General features: G+C 54.4%; 6 protein-coding genes across 6 annotated transcripts; 4 read left to right on the top strand and 2 right to left on the bottom strand.

The window, feature by feature from the left end:
- Positions 1-201: 201 nt before the first annotated feature.
- ADE6 (phosphoribosylformylglycinamidine synthase) lies at positions 202-4,263 on the top strand (the record flags this gene model as incomplete). Its single annotated transcript, XM_064832996.1, has 1 exon — positions 202-4,263. One exon carries the CDS (start codon positions 202-204, stop codon positions 4,261-4,263), a length of 4,062 nt encoding a protein of 1,353 aa, XP_064699265.1.
- Positions 4,264-6,198: 1,935 nt separating this feature from the next.
- LTS14_000282 (uncharacterized protein) lies at positions 6,199-7,380 on the top strand (the record flags this gene model as incomplete). Its single annotated transcript, XM_064832995.1, has 1 exon — positions 6,199-7,380. One exon carries the CDS (start codon positions 6,199-6,201, stop codon positions 7,378-7,380), a length of 1,182 nt encoding a protein of 393 aa, XP_064699264.1.
- Positions 7,381-7,916: 536 nt separating this feature from the next.
- LTS14_000281 (uncharacterized protein) lies at positions 7,917-8,405 on the top strand (the record flags this gene model as incomplete). Its single annotated transcript, XM_064832994.1, has 1 exon — positions 7,917-8,405. The coding sequence occupies one exon, from the start codon at positions 7,917-7,919 to the stop codon at positions 8,403-8,405; it is 489 nt and encodes a 162-aa protein (XP_064699263.1).
- A 246-nt stretch (positions 8,406-8,651) lies between these two features.
- On the bottom strand, positions 8,652-11,892 carry PRP45 (mRNA splicing protein; the record flags this gene model as incomplete). The annotated part of the gene is made up of 2 exons (XM_064832993.1): positions 8,652-9,717; positions 10,088-11,892. 2 exons carry the CDS (start codon positions 11,890-11,892, stop codon positions 8,652-8,654), a joined length of 2,871 nt encoding a protein of 956 aa, XP_064699262.1.
- Positions 11,893-12,153: 261 nt separating this feature from the next.
- Positions 12,154-13,035, top strand: LTS14_000279 (uncharacterized protein; the record flags this gene model as incomplete). The annotated part of the gene is made up of 1 exon (XM_064832992.1): positions 12,154-13,035. The coding sequence occupies one exon, from the start codon at positions 12,154-12,156 to the stop codon at positions 13,033-13,035; it is 882 nt and encodes a 293-aa protein (XP_064699261.1).
- A 219-nt stretch (positions 13,036-13,254) lies between these two features.
- TRK1 (low affinity potassium transporter) lies at positions 13,255-16,471 on the bottom strand (the record flags this gene model as incomplete). Its single annotated transcript, XM_064832991.1, has 2 exons — positions 13,255-13,420; positions 13,590-16,471. The coding sequence occupies 2 exons, from the start codon at positions 16,469-16,471 to the stop codon at positions 13,255-13,257; spliced, it is 3,048 nt and encodes a 1,015-aa protein (XP_064699260.1).
- Between the last annotated feature and the right edge of the window lie 259 nt (positions 16,472-16,730).

Here is a 16,730-nt window from a genome sequence, read left to right as displayed (position 1 = left end):
GGAGATGCCACCATTGTAGTTGTGATGGTACTGTGCCTCCTCGGGCTGATGATTTTACTATTTCATCTCAGCCAATCAGGAACCAAGCAATCCTCGCCACGCCCCACTAGCTTTGTTCATTCGGTGCAAGAAACCTTCATTACTTCGACATGTGACATGAAAAACACAACACTGCCACTGGCGGTCCTGACTTCACAGAGCATGGCGACAACGCCTTCAGCTTACCGCGCCTTCGCAGGATCATCAGCGTTCTCCGACTTTCGACTCAAACGGCTCGCCACTGCCATCGGCGCAAAAGATTTACAGTCGATATGGGTTCATTATGTTGCTTCCCACCAAGAACTTCCGGACACTCAGATTTCGATCCTTGATCAATTGCTGGAGTATGGATCGTATCCCGAGTCTGGAGACGAACTATATGGAATATTGCTCAAGTCTGTTGCAGTCGGTGAGGACAAGACTACGAGTGAACAAGATGAGGTAAAGCTCTTCTATGTTGCTCCTCGACCAGGGACGATCTCGCCATGGAGCTCGAAGGCGACGAGTATCGCGCAGGTCTGCGGTCTTGGCAAAGTAGTGCAGAGGATCGAGAGGGGCATCATCTTCGCCGCTAGATTGGAGGGATCGATCGATGAGGCGAAGATGAACGCCTTACATGATCGAATGACGGAGATTCTGGCAACGACTCCTCCAGATTTGAATGCTATGTTTTCGCAACTCCCGCCTGCACCTCTTGAACGGGTTCGGCTGCTCCAAGGATCGACGAGTCCCAAGAATGCGTTGAAGGAGGCGAATGAGACCCTGGGGTTGGCGCTGGATGACTCGGAGATGGACTACTTGATCGAGGCATACACGAACCAACTTCAACGCGATCCGACCGACGTCGAGCTCTTCATGTTTGCGCAGGTCAATTCCGAGCACTGTAGGCACAAGCAATTCAATGCCGATTGGACGATCGACCGCGTCAAGCAGCCGAGGAGTCTGTTCTCTATGATTCGTAACACTCACAATACACATCCCGGACATGTCATCAGCGCATATAGCGATAACGCTGCCGTGCTACAAGGTTATGAGGGTGGCGTGTGGTCTCCTGACCAGTCAACAGGCGAATGGAAGCACGTCAAGGAGACTGTGCACTACCTGGCCAAAGTGGAAACACACAACCATCCCACAGCAGTTTCACCTTTTCCAGGCGCGGCGACTGGTTCAGGAGGCGAGATCAGAGATGAAGGTGCTGTGGGCAGAGGCTCGAAGCCGAAGTCCGGTCTATCCGGGTACACTGTCTCCGATCTTCTCATCCTTGGGCACACGCAACCGTGGGAGCTGGATGTCGGAAAGCCGGCACATATCGCAAGCAGTCTAGACATCATGCTTGAGGCTCCGATCGGTAGCGCAGCATTCAACAACGAATTCGGCCGGCCTTGCACCACAGGCTACTTCCGCACACTCACGACGAAAGTGCAAACTCCAGATGGCAAGGACGAGATCAGAGGCTACCACAAGCCCATCATGATTGCTGGTGGTGTCGGGACGGTCCGACCCCAGAACGCTCTCAAGACAAAAGGTCTAGTCAGTCCTGGTGCCCATCTTGTAGTGCTAGGCGGACCAGCGATGCTCATTGGACTCGGCGGCGGTGCAGCTTCGAGCATACAGTCTGGTGAAGGCAGCGTGGACCTCGACTTCGCCAGTGTGCAGCGAGGCAATGCAGAAGTACAGCGACGAGCACAAGAAGTGATCAATACGTGCTGCTCGTTAGGTGCGCAAAACCCGATACAGCTTATTCACGACGTCGGTGCAGGCGGGCTATCGAACGCTTTGCCCGAGCTGGTGGAGGATGCGGGCTTCGGTGCACGCTTCGAGCTCAGAGAAATCGAGAGCGCAGATCGGAGTCTCAGCCCGTTACAGATCTGGTGTAACGAAGCGCAAGAACGATATGTCATGGCCATCGCACCAGACAAGCTTGACGCCTTCGTACGCATCGCTCGGAGAGAACGATGCGGCTTTTCGGTCGTGGGCAAGGCTCAGAAGGAAAAGAGGTTGATCCTCATGGACAAAGATTCGAAGGACGAGCCGACACCGATTGACCTACCAATGCCTATCCTCTTCGGCAAGCCACCTAAGATGCACAGGATAGTGGACTCGAGACGACTCAAGCTGCCCACTTTTGACAGCACGCTGTCAGCATACTTGCCCAAAGTTCCTGCCCAAGCAGTGCTCGGCAATGCCATTGACCGCGTACTCACACTACCAGCTGTGGGCTCAAAGTCCTTCCTCATCACCATCGCCGACCGAACAGTCGGCGGCCTGACGGTACGTGATCAGATGGTAGGACCGTGGCAGACTCCCGTGGCCGATGTCTCCGTCACAGCGACTTCGCTCACGCCTGGCATACGCACTGGCGAAGCAATGGCGATGGGGGAGAAACCGACACTTGCGCTTATCTCTCCTGCCGCGTCTGCAAGAATGGCGGTGGCAGAGTCGCTGATGAATGTGGCAGCTGCTAGTGTCGACAAAAGACTAAGCAGGATACGGCTTTCGGCCAACTGGATGGCAGCGAGTAGTCATCCTGGTGAAGGTGCTGCATTGTACGAGGCCGTTCAAGCGATCGGCATGGAGCTCTGCCCTGAGCTCGGGATCAGTATACCCGTAGGCAAAGACTCGATGTCTATGAAGACAAGATGGCAGGACAAGGAGGTCACGGCGCCCTTGTCCCTCGTCATCACGGCTTTTGCTCCTGTCAACGATATCGGCAGCACATGGACGCCTGCACTCCGACGACCAGAAGAAGTTGGCGAGACCGTGCTCATATTCGTTGATCTTGCCGAGGGCAGGAAAGCTCTGGGTGGCTCCGCGGTAGCACAAGTCTTCGGTCAAGTCGGCAACGAGGCACCGGACGTGCGAGATGTCGATTTGATCAAGGACTTCTATCATGCTATTGAGCAGCTCCATGAGTCGAACATCGTACTCGCTTACCACGATCGCTCAGATGGTGGTCTACTAACCACACTTGTGGAGATGATGTTCGCAGGTCGGTGCGGCCTAGAAATCATGCTCGACAAGATCGTCAAGTCCGGACGAACACAGGATCTGGTTGAGACACTATTCAACGAGGAGCTCGGCGCAGTATTCCAGATCCGAAAGAAGGATGAGAATGAATTCCGCGGCGTGTTCGCGCCTCTGCGACCCATCTCAATTGGGGTGGTGGCGAAGGCACCCAAGCAAGATCTTGCCATGTACTATGGTGCCGACTGCGTGTATCGAGCGTCAAGGAAGGAATTGCAGCAGAAGTGGTCACAAACATCCTGGGCGATGCAGAGACTGAGAGATAACCCCGACTGCGCCGATGCCGAGAAGGAGAATATCAACGATGATAAGGATCCCGGTCTGCAGTTCAAGCTCACTTACAAGCCACAGGAGAATATCCTCACTTACGCATCGAGCTTCACCTCACAGATACGAGCGAGGCCTCGAGTCGCTATCTTGCGAGAGCAGGGCGTGAATGGACAGGCGGAGATGGCTCATGCGTTTGCCTCTGCTGGCTTCTCGCCGATCGACGTGCACATGACGGACATTCTCGCCGGCCGCTTCTCACTCGCTTCAGTTGTCGGTATGGCAGCCTGCGGCGGCTTCAGTTACGGCGATGTTTTGGGAGCAGGCCAGGGCTGGGCTAAGAGTGTCCTTCTCCATGACGGTGCACGCAAAGATTTCCAGGACTTCTTCCAGCGCAAGGATACTTTCACCCTAGGTGTCTGCAACGGCTGCCAGTTCCTCTCGCGCTTGACGGAGATCATACCCGGCGCGGAGAACTGGCCGACATTCGAACGCAATACGAGTGAACAGTACGAAGGTCGTGTCTGCATGGTTGAAGTCAACGATCCGCCACAGCATCCCCCCAGTGTATTCTTACACGGCATGCACGGCTCATACCTACCCATCGTGACCGCGCACGGCGAAGGACGAGCACAATTCTCACATACTGGGTCCTCGACACCACAAGCACTCATCGACCAAGGCCTGGTCTCTATGCGCTACACGGATAACTACCTCAAGCATACCGAGAAGTACCCTTATAATCCCAACGGCAGTTCTCTAGGCATTACAGCCGTGCGAACACCAGATGGTCGAGTGCTGGCGATGATGCCACATCCCGAGCGCACCATTCTCAAGGACGTGGGCAGCTACACTCCTAAAGAGCAAGCGAGGGAATGGGATCTCGGACCGTGGATAAGATTGTTCAAAAGCGCTAGACGATGGTGTGGTTAGCGACGCAGTTCAAAAGACCTGGTCAGGTGTGTCGCGTGAAACTGCAGAACCGTGGAAAACATATTATAGAAGCCCGCGTGATGGCAGTCGCGGGGACAGTTTCATATATACCCGCAGGCTTGATATATTAGAAAATTAAATTGAGTGCAGGAATCACGTTTAATTTGCCGGCAGTAGTATCAGAAGCGTTCTGGACCCCGTATTGCTGTATAGCAGTATAGTAGTAGGTCGATGTGCTCACGTGGACTGCATGTCCTCGTGCCGTCGGGCATCTCGGAAGCGGAGGTAAGCCTGCCAGCAGATTTTACCCGGGTCGGTGGTTGTACTCCATGGATTTGGCGCTTGCGCGGTCGGCTAAGCATTTCGCTCGAAAGGTGTGGATAACGTGCTGGCTCTTGTCGCTCTCTTCTGATTCTGGATTGTTTCGGGTGGGGTTTCGGGATTTTGACGAGAATGGCAAGTGCGCGATGTCCGAAGTTTCTAGGGTCTGGTCGAAGATGGGTGTGGAGTGGGGATATGTGGGCTCCAGGTTGGGAAGAGAGCGGTATCTTGGCCTTGATCCAAGGTTTGTTCCTGCAGGTCAACGTTGCCTCGGTGGAAGAGAAAGCTTCGAAGGAGTACGTGGGATGGGTACACTGTTACGCTGCCCTTGGGACGTCCGCGGCAGTTGAGCGTGCGCGAATCGCTGTACCTGGTATGTTCGTCTTGTCACGCTCTACGTTGGACTATGGTAGTGTTATCGAGACGAAGTCAGTAGTCACCCCACTAGTTGAATTGAGATAGTTTCGCCTGTTGGTGTCGTGGCTTGTCAGCATTTCCATTCTCAGCCGCGAGCCTTCGAGAGAGAGTTCTCGCCCATGTGGGTGTCCACAGTTCTCGGATGGATCGTGGAGTGAGATGAGGATGACGAGTGATGGAACGTTGTAGCTCTACGACCACGGAATTGATGAAGGTTCGACGACTGTTCTTGTCTTCCTCGCTTTCTACATACTACTGAGCGTGATGGTGTGGTGGACTCTTGTTTCAGGCAAAGATCTTCCGCCTGATCGCGGTCAAGGATAAAATTCTAGCTCGGCGCTAGTGTTTATCAGAGTTTGGGGCAGCAGCGACCCAACAACCTCTTGCGGCCATCTTCTCGCCAAGACTTAGAGCAGCAGTAGTGCACATGCATATGCAGATGCAGGATGGAGCCTCGCCGAACAGCAAGCTGCGTCTGTCTACTGACCGCCCGCGTGACGCTGAAAGGTGGTAGAAGGCACACCACTGCCAAGAGACCGTCAGATGTCCAGCATGCTTCCTTCCTCGTAAGACCCGAGCTTGTGCGCTCTTTCCATCTCTTCTTTCTGTCAACGTCCTCCGTCACACAAGCATCAAACCTGAAGCAAATCATCAATCTGATACACAGCATCCATCCGACACACCCTCCCCACGAGGCGTCGACGCCCCGACGCCTGCTGTGCAACATTGCGAGCACGACTGCACGCGGAGAAATATTACGGGTGTCTGAGCGAGATCATCACCAGCGCGTGCGGGTGGCAAGCACCACCAATCGATCTCCAAAGCCTGCCACACTGACGTCTTGGGTGTTCGAGGCACGAGAAGTTGTGTCCGACTGTACATGCCACAATCGCTCTTGCTTGTGGGCAGTCACTGCTTGACCTGAGCTGGAGACGAAAGACTCGCTTGACCGCAAACCAGGATCCCTTGGGCACCACCCAGGAACCGCATCCATCAAAGCTACCTATAAGCTGCATCTTCTGCAGTGCATATCCGCGAAATCGTGGTTGTTATCTCGCCCCGGTTCCGTGGTTCGACCAACATCCTAGCTTAGTACTGCAATCAATCTGACTTGCGGCGGACCACGTTGCAGACGCGTCCGAACGCAGTCAGCGCCCGAACCACCCGAACATCGTTTCAAGTCAGAGACTAGACGACATGGCCGCCAGACGTCCCATGGAGGACTTTTTCTGCAATCCTACCGACAGCTTCGTCGACCGCGGCAGGAAGCCTCGTTCAAGAATGGATTATCAATTGACTCACGCAGGCTACAAGCTACCTGACGCTGCCGTGGATCACAAGACTCAACGACGATCTCTAAAGTTGAAGGCAACGCCTAAGGAATTCTCAGCCTCGCCGGTCTTCTGGCGCACCTACAACTCTGAAGAAGAACTCGCCTCACCAACCAGTCCAGGTGATTTGAGCTCTCCCATCGCGAGCAGTGCCAGCTCCATCTCCGACGGCGGCAGCTTCGAGTCATTTCCTGAAGGGTTCGCCGACACATGCAACAAATTCGAACAACAATGCAGCTGTGCACAAGCGGTGACCCTGGTTTCGGTAGGGAAGGCGAAAGTGGTCTCGATGCTTAAGCTGGTTGATGTTCCCGCCAGCCCTCGCGTAATGGTGCCGATCAGAACGACACCGATTAGCGCCCCGGTGTCGCGCTTTGCCAATGGCACTGTCAGCGAGCCATCACGGACGCCGAAGGCGGAAGTTCCACCTCCAATTGTCGATCAATTTACGCCAGTACCGACGACACCAAAGTCTATATCAAAACTTGTCAAGTGTAGCAACAGCATTCGTGAACAACCTAGCTTGCCGAATATTCAAAACGCAGCTCGATCACAATTCAGCATGTCGAGTAGATTACTACCGACTGGCCAACTGCCAGTCGCCGCAGACTTCCTCAAGCACGACCCATATCCGACTACACCACGCCACATGCCAGACTCACCGATCAGCCGCAAGTCAATATCACCATCAAGACGACGAATGCACAAGCTATCCTCATCACTCAGCCAATACGTGTTCGGCAAGGACGGCACTCGCAGCCCCTCAGCATCAAGCAGCGACGACGAGCACCTCGAGGATGCCATCATCATGACCGCCTCGCGGCACGACCTCAGATCACCAACAAAACCAAGAATGGTCCCCCGAGGCGCCAGCGAACGCGCACCACCTCTCGTCCTCCCAGCTTGGTCTAAAGGCTACGAGAGCGAAATCGACGTCACGCAGTGGCCGGTCAAGAAGGATCGAAGTGGCTCCATGCCACGGGGTCCAGTGCTGCATAAGCGTCGTCGCAGCATCGCAGCCGCTCTGACGGTGCCCACGCAAGCCTAGGAGGACGTGCGATGGTGTCGTCAGAGTGCTATATTTGTTGTTGCTGCTGAGCCGGTTTTGTGTTTTTGCGATGATACCATGGGTCACGAATTTTTGTGTGTGAGGCGTACGGGATGAGTGGCGGGTATGATGTGAGCGGTTTGATGACGAGCGAAGATTATGATGATGATGACTCGCTGCTGCCAGGTACACAGCGGACGACGTGGTATGTCTTTGGGCTCGCATCAGTTGATGCTTGAGCGGGTGGTCGTGAGAGGTCAGAAGCTTTTGGGGATGCATGCGTAACCGAGATAGTAGACTTAGTACAGTTCCTTAGTAACATGAACGATCATCTTCCATAACTCATCAGATATTGCTCTTAACAATCATCACAATTGTAATAGACTGCAAACCTCTGGACGAGCATCATATCGACGTCGCATACAATGTGGCGATGATGTCACTTGAAGATCGAACATTGATACATTCATATCAACACCCCATCTCATCTATCTGAATTATTCCTGATTAAAACATCCTGACATAACCTCGACACCATGGGTCTCCCACAACAACCCAACCCAGACACCTCCTCCCCCTCCCACCCTCCTACCTCAACCACCACCACATCCCCGCCAAAAGACCCCTCCACCCTCCCCCCCGAAGCCCTAGACCTAGCAACCAAACTCTTCGACTTCGCCCGCCAGGGCCTTACCCAGCAACTAAACCAATACATCACCGCCGGCATCCCCGCGAACCTCACAAACCACAAAGGCGACACCCTCCTCATGCTAGCTGCGTACCACGGGCACGTCGAGACGGTGAAAATGCTTCTTGAGGCGGGTGCGGACGTGGATGCGTTGAATGAGAGGGGCCAGAGTCCGATTGCTGGGGCGGTGTTTAAGGGGTTTGAGGAGGCTGGGGGGGTGGTGGAGGTGTTGGTCAAGGCGGGGGCGGATTTGAGGACGGGGCAGCCGAATGCGGTTGATTCGGCTAGGATGTTTAGGCGGGAGGGGTGTTTGAGGTTGTTTGGGGTGGAGGAGTGAGGGAGTCAGTAGGAAGGGCAGGTTTGGTGGGGAGGAGGGGATGTGTATATGGCTTTGTGCTGCCTCATTACGATAACGATGGAATGACGATGTGTGGAATAGATGTAGGAACATGATATACGAGCATTGTACAGTCGCTGTCATTCAACAATGCCCCGACAATCTTCGTCCAATCCTGTATTTTGCCTGTGAACGACCCACGCCACCAATGCTGCTACTTCGCTTCCCACCCATACTCCATCGATCTCAACAGACACCCCGGAATGCCGAACCAGGCATACCGACATCTTCCCTCTCACGTATCTGTACTGGCAATAGCAATCCTTCCTCGGGATCGCCGTTGGCCTGCGCAGAGAGCATCCTGCCCAATTTATCAGCAGCATGCTCGACCCGCTCAGTCAGCCTCTCGAGGATATTTTCACCCCTCGGTGGCTGCGCCGGAAAAGTTGCTGCAGGAGCTAGGGGCGTCCCATACGTGCTCGCGATCGTAGGAGTATAGGTACCGCTCTCCAGCTCGGGATCTCCACAGCTCGTCTCGTATTCCTTCGCCGGCCTAGAGCTCTTCGGATGCCAAAGATGCACAAGCGGTGCGAAGGCTTTGATACTATGTATCGGTGCAGTCACAGCCTCCCATGCAAACCGTGCTGGACTCATCGATCGCTGTGACCTAGGCGCAAGCTTCACCTCATCGTAAGACTGGCGGCGTTCACGTGAGATAGCCACAGCAGGGCTGGTCTCAGTGCCGTGTACAGCTATACCTAGACCTTGATGGGTCGTCGAGGTGTCAATGCTGAGCTTGTTCCTCTTTCTTGGTTTACCTTGCTTCTCGGCAGCACTCGTCGTGGCGGTCGAGATGGAGTCACTCATTTCGATGTCATCGTGAGGAGACACTCTAGCGTATCTGTTGTGACTGCGCAGCCACCCTCGATTCCGGCGCCGGGGAGGGAAGTTGATGAGGTATAGCAACACCGCCAGTACGAGTCCGAAGCTCAGAAGGCCGCCGAGGAGACCGATAGCCCACTTTGGCATAGGCGGCACATCGCGTTGCAGCTTCGCTGAGCTATGATAAGGAAGGCCAGCCATAGGCGTCCGCGGGAGGAGGGTGGTAGCGAGACAGCTGGTCTCGGCAACGATGGGCGTGGCGACAGTAATCATGGCAAGGATCTTCGGCTTGAACGCCCCATAATGGTCGGGTGAGAGGTCATAGTTTGCAGCCCTCAAAGTCCTCTGAACTTCCGGAAGCTCCCTGGGCGGTACTTGCTGTTGGGCACGATCGAAGGTGCGAGGTGGAGCTTGAGGCTTCCGGTTTATGCTGGATGTGTGAGGAGGTGTGGCAGCGTGGGACAGTATAGATGCGTCCCCTCGTGTATGAAGATCCTCACCCATGGCTGTAGAGGTGGTTGAGACTGAGCAAGACTACTAGCAAAGCTCTTCTAGTCGTTTGCAGAGTCTTCCTGGGCTGGTCACACGTAACTGTGTCTCCAGCGTTGTTTGTGGGAATGACGGTGTTTCACAACCAATCATGACCGTGAACGGTGGAGCTTTGCGAGCATGAAACAGCAGGCTTCAGTGATTGTAATCTGCTCGTTACGCACTCACATCGTAGCTTAGCAAGCAAGTGAAAGTGTGAGAAAAGGTCAAGTACCACCCTGCAAGCGAATAACATCTTCTTACACACCTACTCATCATCGTCAACCCTGGCCCTCTTCCCCTTTCCTCCACCTACTTCCTCATCATCCGCGCCCCTCTTCCCACTCTTGGTATTCTTCACCACATCAGCAATCATAGCATCAACCCCAAACGGATCATCCCCACCAGGCTTCCCACCACGATCCCTCTCAAACTGCACAGGTCCACTTCTCGCCTCTGTCGTCTCGGTACCCCTGAAACCCTCCTTGGGCGCACGACCCAGCGACTCGAACCTCTTCGTGCCCTGAATCTTGTCCATTGTCTCACCACCATCATCTTCGTCCTCATCGTTGCCGACGCTGGGACGGTAAATACTGTTCAAAGCATCACGTTCAGCGAAAAGTGGTTTGTCGTAAGCCTGATCTTCGTTGAAGCCTGCGGCAAAGCCAGAACTCTGGTTAAAGAGGCGACTGTCGTACATAGTCTCCTTGCTCTGCGTAGGTTTCGCGAGACCCAAGGCAACTTTCTCCGAGATATCACGATTTTGCTGCCGAGCCATCATCTGAACGCGGCGTTCGTTACCCATATTCTTCTGCCGTAGCTCGCGCTGCGCTTCTTGGCGTCTTTCAGCACGCACGCGCTCACGTTCACGGCGCTCTTTCTCGTCGTCTGGTGATCGTGATCTACTACGGCTGCGCGAGTCGGAGCGGTCAGAGTATGAAGAGTAAGATGAGCGGCTGTCAGCTGATCTGCTACGTGAACGTCCATCTCTGGCCGAGGACTGGCGGCCGGAGACAGCTGCTTCGCGATCTTCTCGAGCTTTTTGTGCAAGCAAGCGCAAGTGCTCTTCCTTCTCCTCTTTCTCGCGCTCAGCCAGCCGCTGCTGCATCCGCTGTCTTTGCTGCACTTCTTCTCGTGCATGTCTATCTGCTGTTTGTAACGCCTCGGAAAATTGGGCGAATTTGTCGTTGATCGTCACGTCCTGCAAGCCACGCCCGTCTGCCGCCAATCGCTTGTCTAGCGGTACAGTGTAACCCTTCGGATTCTTCCAATTGCTCACAGGTGGCGGTATCCTCCACGCTTCCTGGTCTTCAGCAGTCAACTTGCGAGGCGGAGAGTGCATGACTGGTGGAGGTGGGCTGGGTGGACCTCGCGGAATCTTCTTGACTTTATGCTTTGGTGGTTCCATAGGATCTTGTTGTCGCTGCACGATCTTCATGATACGATCCTGCTTCTTGCTGTTGTCTCCCATCTGATTCGCTGGTGTGTACCGGACAAATGTGGGCTCTGGGCGTGTCGTACCCTTGACGTTCTTCGGCTTCTGCGCGGCAAGAGTTCCATCGACCAGAGTCTGTAGCGCCTTTTGTGTCCTCTCTTTACTCGCCTGAACCTCCTCCTCACTCGGTTTCTCCAGGTTGACATCGCCAGCATCTGCTCGCTGCCGGAGTGGTATCAAATCCTTGAAGCTCGCATGCACAATCCTACCCACGCCATGGCCTCTCCTTGCTATCGCATCGTATTTCACCTTGCCCTCTCCATCAACCTGAATTGCCAACGCATTCGAAGTAGAAGGTGCGCCTTTCCGGCCCATATCAAGTGGATATTGTGCCACGGCCACTTCTGGAAAAGCACCTCCATCCCCAAAGTCCTCTGGGTTCCGAGGCCGCCATCCTGGTCGCTGTCCATATGGTGGTGGACCAGCACGCTTCACCACTAATTGCTGTGACTCGATTTCGCGAGCATCTACTACTCGGGGTCCCTTTTGCTGGGTATGTGTTGGCAGCTCCTCATCTTCTCCAGCATATCGTGGCTTGGGCAGTGCGCTTGACAGTGAGATTCGTGAGCCTGCGACTGCCATATTGTCTGATATTGAATATGTCGTGTGAGCAGAAGTGCTGGCGAAAGTTCGATGTTCACCTTCTCGCGATCTGCCGGAGTCACTCCGCTAAGTCTGCCAAGCAAGCCTGACTCGTGCCAGAAGTGGAGCAATGAAGTTGAGCATCTGCCTGTGCATGGTATGAATTATCCATAATCCTTGGGCAGCATACCTCAGGACGAACGCCGTCTTTCATATCATTGTGCGAGATCGTATAAATGGCTTAATTCAAGATGCCTTGACATGTCAGAAGAACTGGACGATGAAGTCCTCTCAATCAACTCAATCTATGGCGACAGTACCTTGACGGCATCTTCAGACGGTCCACTTATCCACATTCTTGTGCTACCGACTCAGAAAGACATCTCAATACGAGTAAACTTTGCAGTAGACTATCCCGAATCGCCGCCTTCGATTCTTGGTACCCATCATGTCGGCGACAATGTGGCGAAAGGCACCGGCAGCGACCTCGTTGATCTCGTGCGAGAAGTGCTGGCTGAAGTTTACATTCCCGGCTCACCATGCATCTTCGACCTTATCGAGGAAGCGGGCCAGAGACTTCAGCAGCTCGATCTGGGCAGCAGCGAGCCAGAGGACGAGAGGCCACATGATGCTCAGAGGGATGGTCAGCTGTCTACTTTGAATAGGATCTCGAACGAAGTGCCTGACGTATCACAGTCGATGGACAACTTTGGCGAACCACCACCTTGGACTTCTTCGGACGTCGTGACAGAGAAGAAATCCATCTTCATCGCCCGTGCCGTAGCCGTGTCCTCAGTAGGCGAAGCAAAACAATTCCTCGCTCATCTGCTATCAACCAACAAGAAAGTCGCAAAGGCAACTCACAACATCACTGCCTGGCGTGTCCAAGGCCAGAACGACGTAAAATACCAGGACTGCGATGACGATGGCGAGACAGCTGCAGGAAGCCGGCTGTTACATCTACTGGAGCTCATGAATGCCTGGAACGTCATGGTAGTAGTCACGAGATGGTATGGTGGTGTTCAGCTTGGGCCTGATAGGTTCAGGATTATCAATCAGACGGCTCGCGAAGCTGTGATCAAAGGTGAGCTTGTTGAAGAGGTTGGCGGTAAGGATGGGTCGAAGAAGAAGGGCAAGAGGTGATAAATAGTCCTTATTTCCACGTCTTACTCCGAGCTGGTCTTAGCGCAACAATCGCCATTTTCCGGACTGCCACGATGTCTACTACGCTACGTGCAGATGGGGCCAAGCACATCAGGGTGCGGCCTACTCATCTCCAAAGCCAATCTCTGACTTGGATGCCTTAGCTAGCCGGCGGGATGCTTCTGCCCATCTATCCGCCCTGATAATGCTCGTGGTACTTCACAAGCCAAGCGGCAGGCTTTGCTGTGAGGGATAGGTCCAGATGACAGGAGGAACGATTGGCTTACGGCGAAGCTCTGAACAACCTTCGTAGACTTTGGATACTGCCATGGACGGCGGCACTGTCGACATGTTGGGACTGAAATGTGGCACGACTTGCTTGATGCTGTTTTTGCACAATCCATTCTGTACAGTTATCAAACACAAGTCCAAATGACTTTCCAACGTTCCCAGAAGCAAACTTCGCAGCACCTTGCCAGTCTATGCCAGTAACGATTGGGTCTATACACGCTCGGAACGCTCGCAACCATAATCCACCAACTTTCGCAACTCACTGTCTCGGCAACGTCGGTCCAGCAGACATGCCGCCCGCCAACATCGCACCGAAGCTGCTACCACGCCTATGCCCACGTCTTGTCCCACCCTTACTCTGCGTGGAATAGATGTCCCGACCACTGGCACGACTATCGGTCGTTACCGCACTGCCTCTCCTTCTCAGCTTGCGCAGACCCTCCGGACTGTGCTCACCACCAGCACCAGCTTCCATAGCATTTTCAATAGTGTGCTGTCGGGGTAGACCGCTCTCATCCAAATCACCATCCTCCCAGTTCGTCTGCGAGGACATCCGCCTCTGCATCCCCGCAGCAGCCAGCTCGTCCTTCCTGTGCAAGTTCTCGCTTGGCAGCATGATAGCGCGATCCAAGGCATATGGCAGACCACGATGCCGTCCTCTGATCATCATGGCAATGATGACCAGCTTACTCAACGTCTTGAATTCCGCCGAGAAGCTGGCGTTGATGCCCGGATATCCTAGACTCAGGCCCACAGTACCGTACGCGCTCACAATCTCGAACAGGACACTGAACATCGTAAACGAGTAATCCGTGGCCGTGCTGAGTCTGCTGCCTTCTATAATGCAAATGATGAAAAAGCCCAAAAACACATACCACAAGTCGAAGCTCAGCTGCCTACGCAAATGCTGTCCAACATACGACTGCTCCCCCTCTCCCATATCTTCTTCGCCGCCCCAGACACCGAGAGATTTCTCCTCGTAGACGTTGGTTCGGCGGACCGAGATGGCAATCGGGAAGACGGAGATGTACATCATTACGAGGTAACTAACCTGGATAGCTGGGTGCAGCGCCGCGAGATTGATGCAAGAGAAGCCAGCCGTTCGAGTTGACGTTGCCTGGAACCAGCCATCGAGGAATCTGATGCCTAACGGGAGGACGATAACGGCGTCGTCATTCAAGTCGAGGATGAGGAAGAAGACCAGGTCAACAACGTTCAGGCCCACGAGGACCCAGAACAGCCACCAAGTCGCGCTCGACGGGAAGAGCAGTGTGAAACACCGACGAGGATGGTCGAGCAGGAAGCGCAGTTCTTCGTGCAGTTCTTGCTTCCCTAATCGCCAGGTCACTTTCGACGCCACCCAGATCACGAAGCGGAGCATACAGGGGAAGCCAGTGTTGCCGATGATGATGAGGAACGATCCGATGAGAAGCGGCCAGATGCCGTAATTGAAAGAGTTCATCGAGTCTGGGGTGACGGTAAGACCGAGATCATTGAACATAGACGCCGGAGTGAAGACGCCCCACCATCCGGGCGATGTGCCAATGGATTGGACGTAGCCTTTCCACGGCTGGTTGTGCAGGATCCACGGGAGCAGAGAGACCATGCCAAAGATGTGGAAGCCGACAAAGTAGACAATCAGCACCTTAGCCAGTGTCTTCAGAGCTCGATACTCGATGCCGCCGAGCTCCTCCCGCTGCTCCTCACTCAAGCCCAAGAAAGCACTGTTGCGGCCGATCGTGACATGTCCAGTAAGATATGGCATCTCTTCTTCCGGTCTGCTGCCGCTTCCTGCTGTCCTGAGCGTGCTGAACGTCTTGGCCATACTACCACGAGCATCGGAGAGATTCAGACGTGTTGAAGAGCGCGACCGATTCCGCTTGTGACCCAGATTACTCTTGACCTTGCTGAGTGTGTGTCGGAAGCCATGCGCTTCCGGATTGTCGTCGTCCACGTTCTTAGCGGGTCCGCGTCGATCCGGGTGTGCAGGCTCGTTGAAAGTGATGTTGCGAGGTGGGTGGTCATCGCCATTGATCTCCGCGCTGCGGTCACCAATGCTCAGCCTCCGCGCACGCTCCTCCTCACTATTGACAGCACCCAAAGTATTCCTCGTCACAGGTCGCTGCAGCTCGTCGTCGCTATCATCAAGCTCCTCTGGTTGCTCGCCACGGTCAAAGTCGCGAGGTCCGGGGATGCGTAAGGTATGTGCCTCGACCTTGGCATTGCGCTGCTTTTCAAGAAAGCGGATATGCCGATCATCGTGCTCTGGTCCCCCTGGCGCCGTTTCGGATGCAGGCGTCAGGGCCATCTTCTCACTCTCGGGTATATCTTCTAGTCCTGGAGACTGGAGGGCATGCCCAGAGCTAGGCGTGGGCACCTCATCCGCGAACACGATCTCGCGCTGCAATCTACCGGGGAGACCGAGGTACGTGGAGACAGGAGTATCTGGCTCGACTTCCTGCTTGGTCTTCTCGTCCGGTGCCAGGTCCTCTTCATGCTTGCTGCCCTGATTACTGTTGTCTGGTGTGGGTGAGACACTCCTCGACTCCTGCTGCAAACCCAGCTTCTCCACGAACTCCTTCTCTGCCTGAGGGTTAGGAGCAGCACTACCACTCATACCGTTCGGCTTTGTCGTTTCATGGAGGACGCGGATATGTCTGCCTCCCACTCCCCTCTCAATCTCACTCAGGCTTCTCTCGCTCCGCATTGTACCATTCCGGCTGAAGGTCTTCGCCCTTGACTTCCGTGACTCTCGTGCCTCCTGCACCACCTTCTCAAACCTCTTCTCAAACCAATAAAGTCGGACGAATACCACGGACGTGTTGATGAAGATCGGGTTGGCGACACAGGCAATAAACATGAGGACGATCTGCTGGTACAGGTAGGCTTCGTTTAAGTCCGAGGTGTTGAGTCCAGCTTGTGTCGCAGCTCCAGAAGTGAAGAAAAGGGCGTCGATGTATGACAGTCCACCCCCGGGGAAGACAATGATGGATCCTATCAGCGCCCAGCCTAGGATGTACATGTAGTGGCATGTTATGAAGTTGAAATGGGGTCGGTGCCAGTTCTTGGGCTGTGCAGTGAGGACCGCGGCTTCGACAACTTTGCGGACGAAGTTGAAGGCGCCCTCGAAGGGTTCGAAGACCATCGTGGCGTTGGGGATAGAATTTCCGGACTATGCGTCGGTGTGTGTATATATAGGCCTCAAGCTGGCGCCGGCGCCGCGAGATGACAAGTGAATCGTCGCAAGTGAAGTCCGAGTCGAAGTGAAGCTCTTGTTATTGCGCCATAGCAATCATCTCCATCTCCTCCTTCTCTTGGGTGAATGCCGGACGGTGTAGTTGGTACGGCTCCACGGGCACCCTTTGCTGCCTCAGGAATTGCAGTCTACCGTGTTAGAGCGCTCG

Source organism: Recurvomyces mirabilis (genome assembly GCF_035927965.1).
Source record: "Recurvomyces mirabilis strain CCFEE 5264 chromosome Unknown scaffold_1, whole genome shotgun sequence".
Taxonomy (NCBI): Eukaryota; Fungi; Ascomycota; class Dothideomycetes; order Mycosphaerellales; family Teratosphaeriaceae; genus Recurvomyces; species Recurvomyces mirabilis.
The sequence above is the reverse complement of the archived record's forward strand: the minus strand, read 5'-3'. Positions and strand labels throughout refer to the sequence as shown.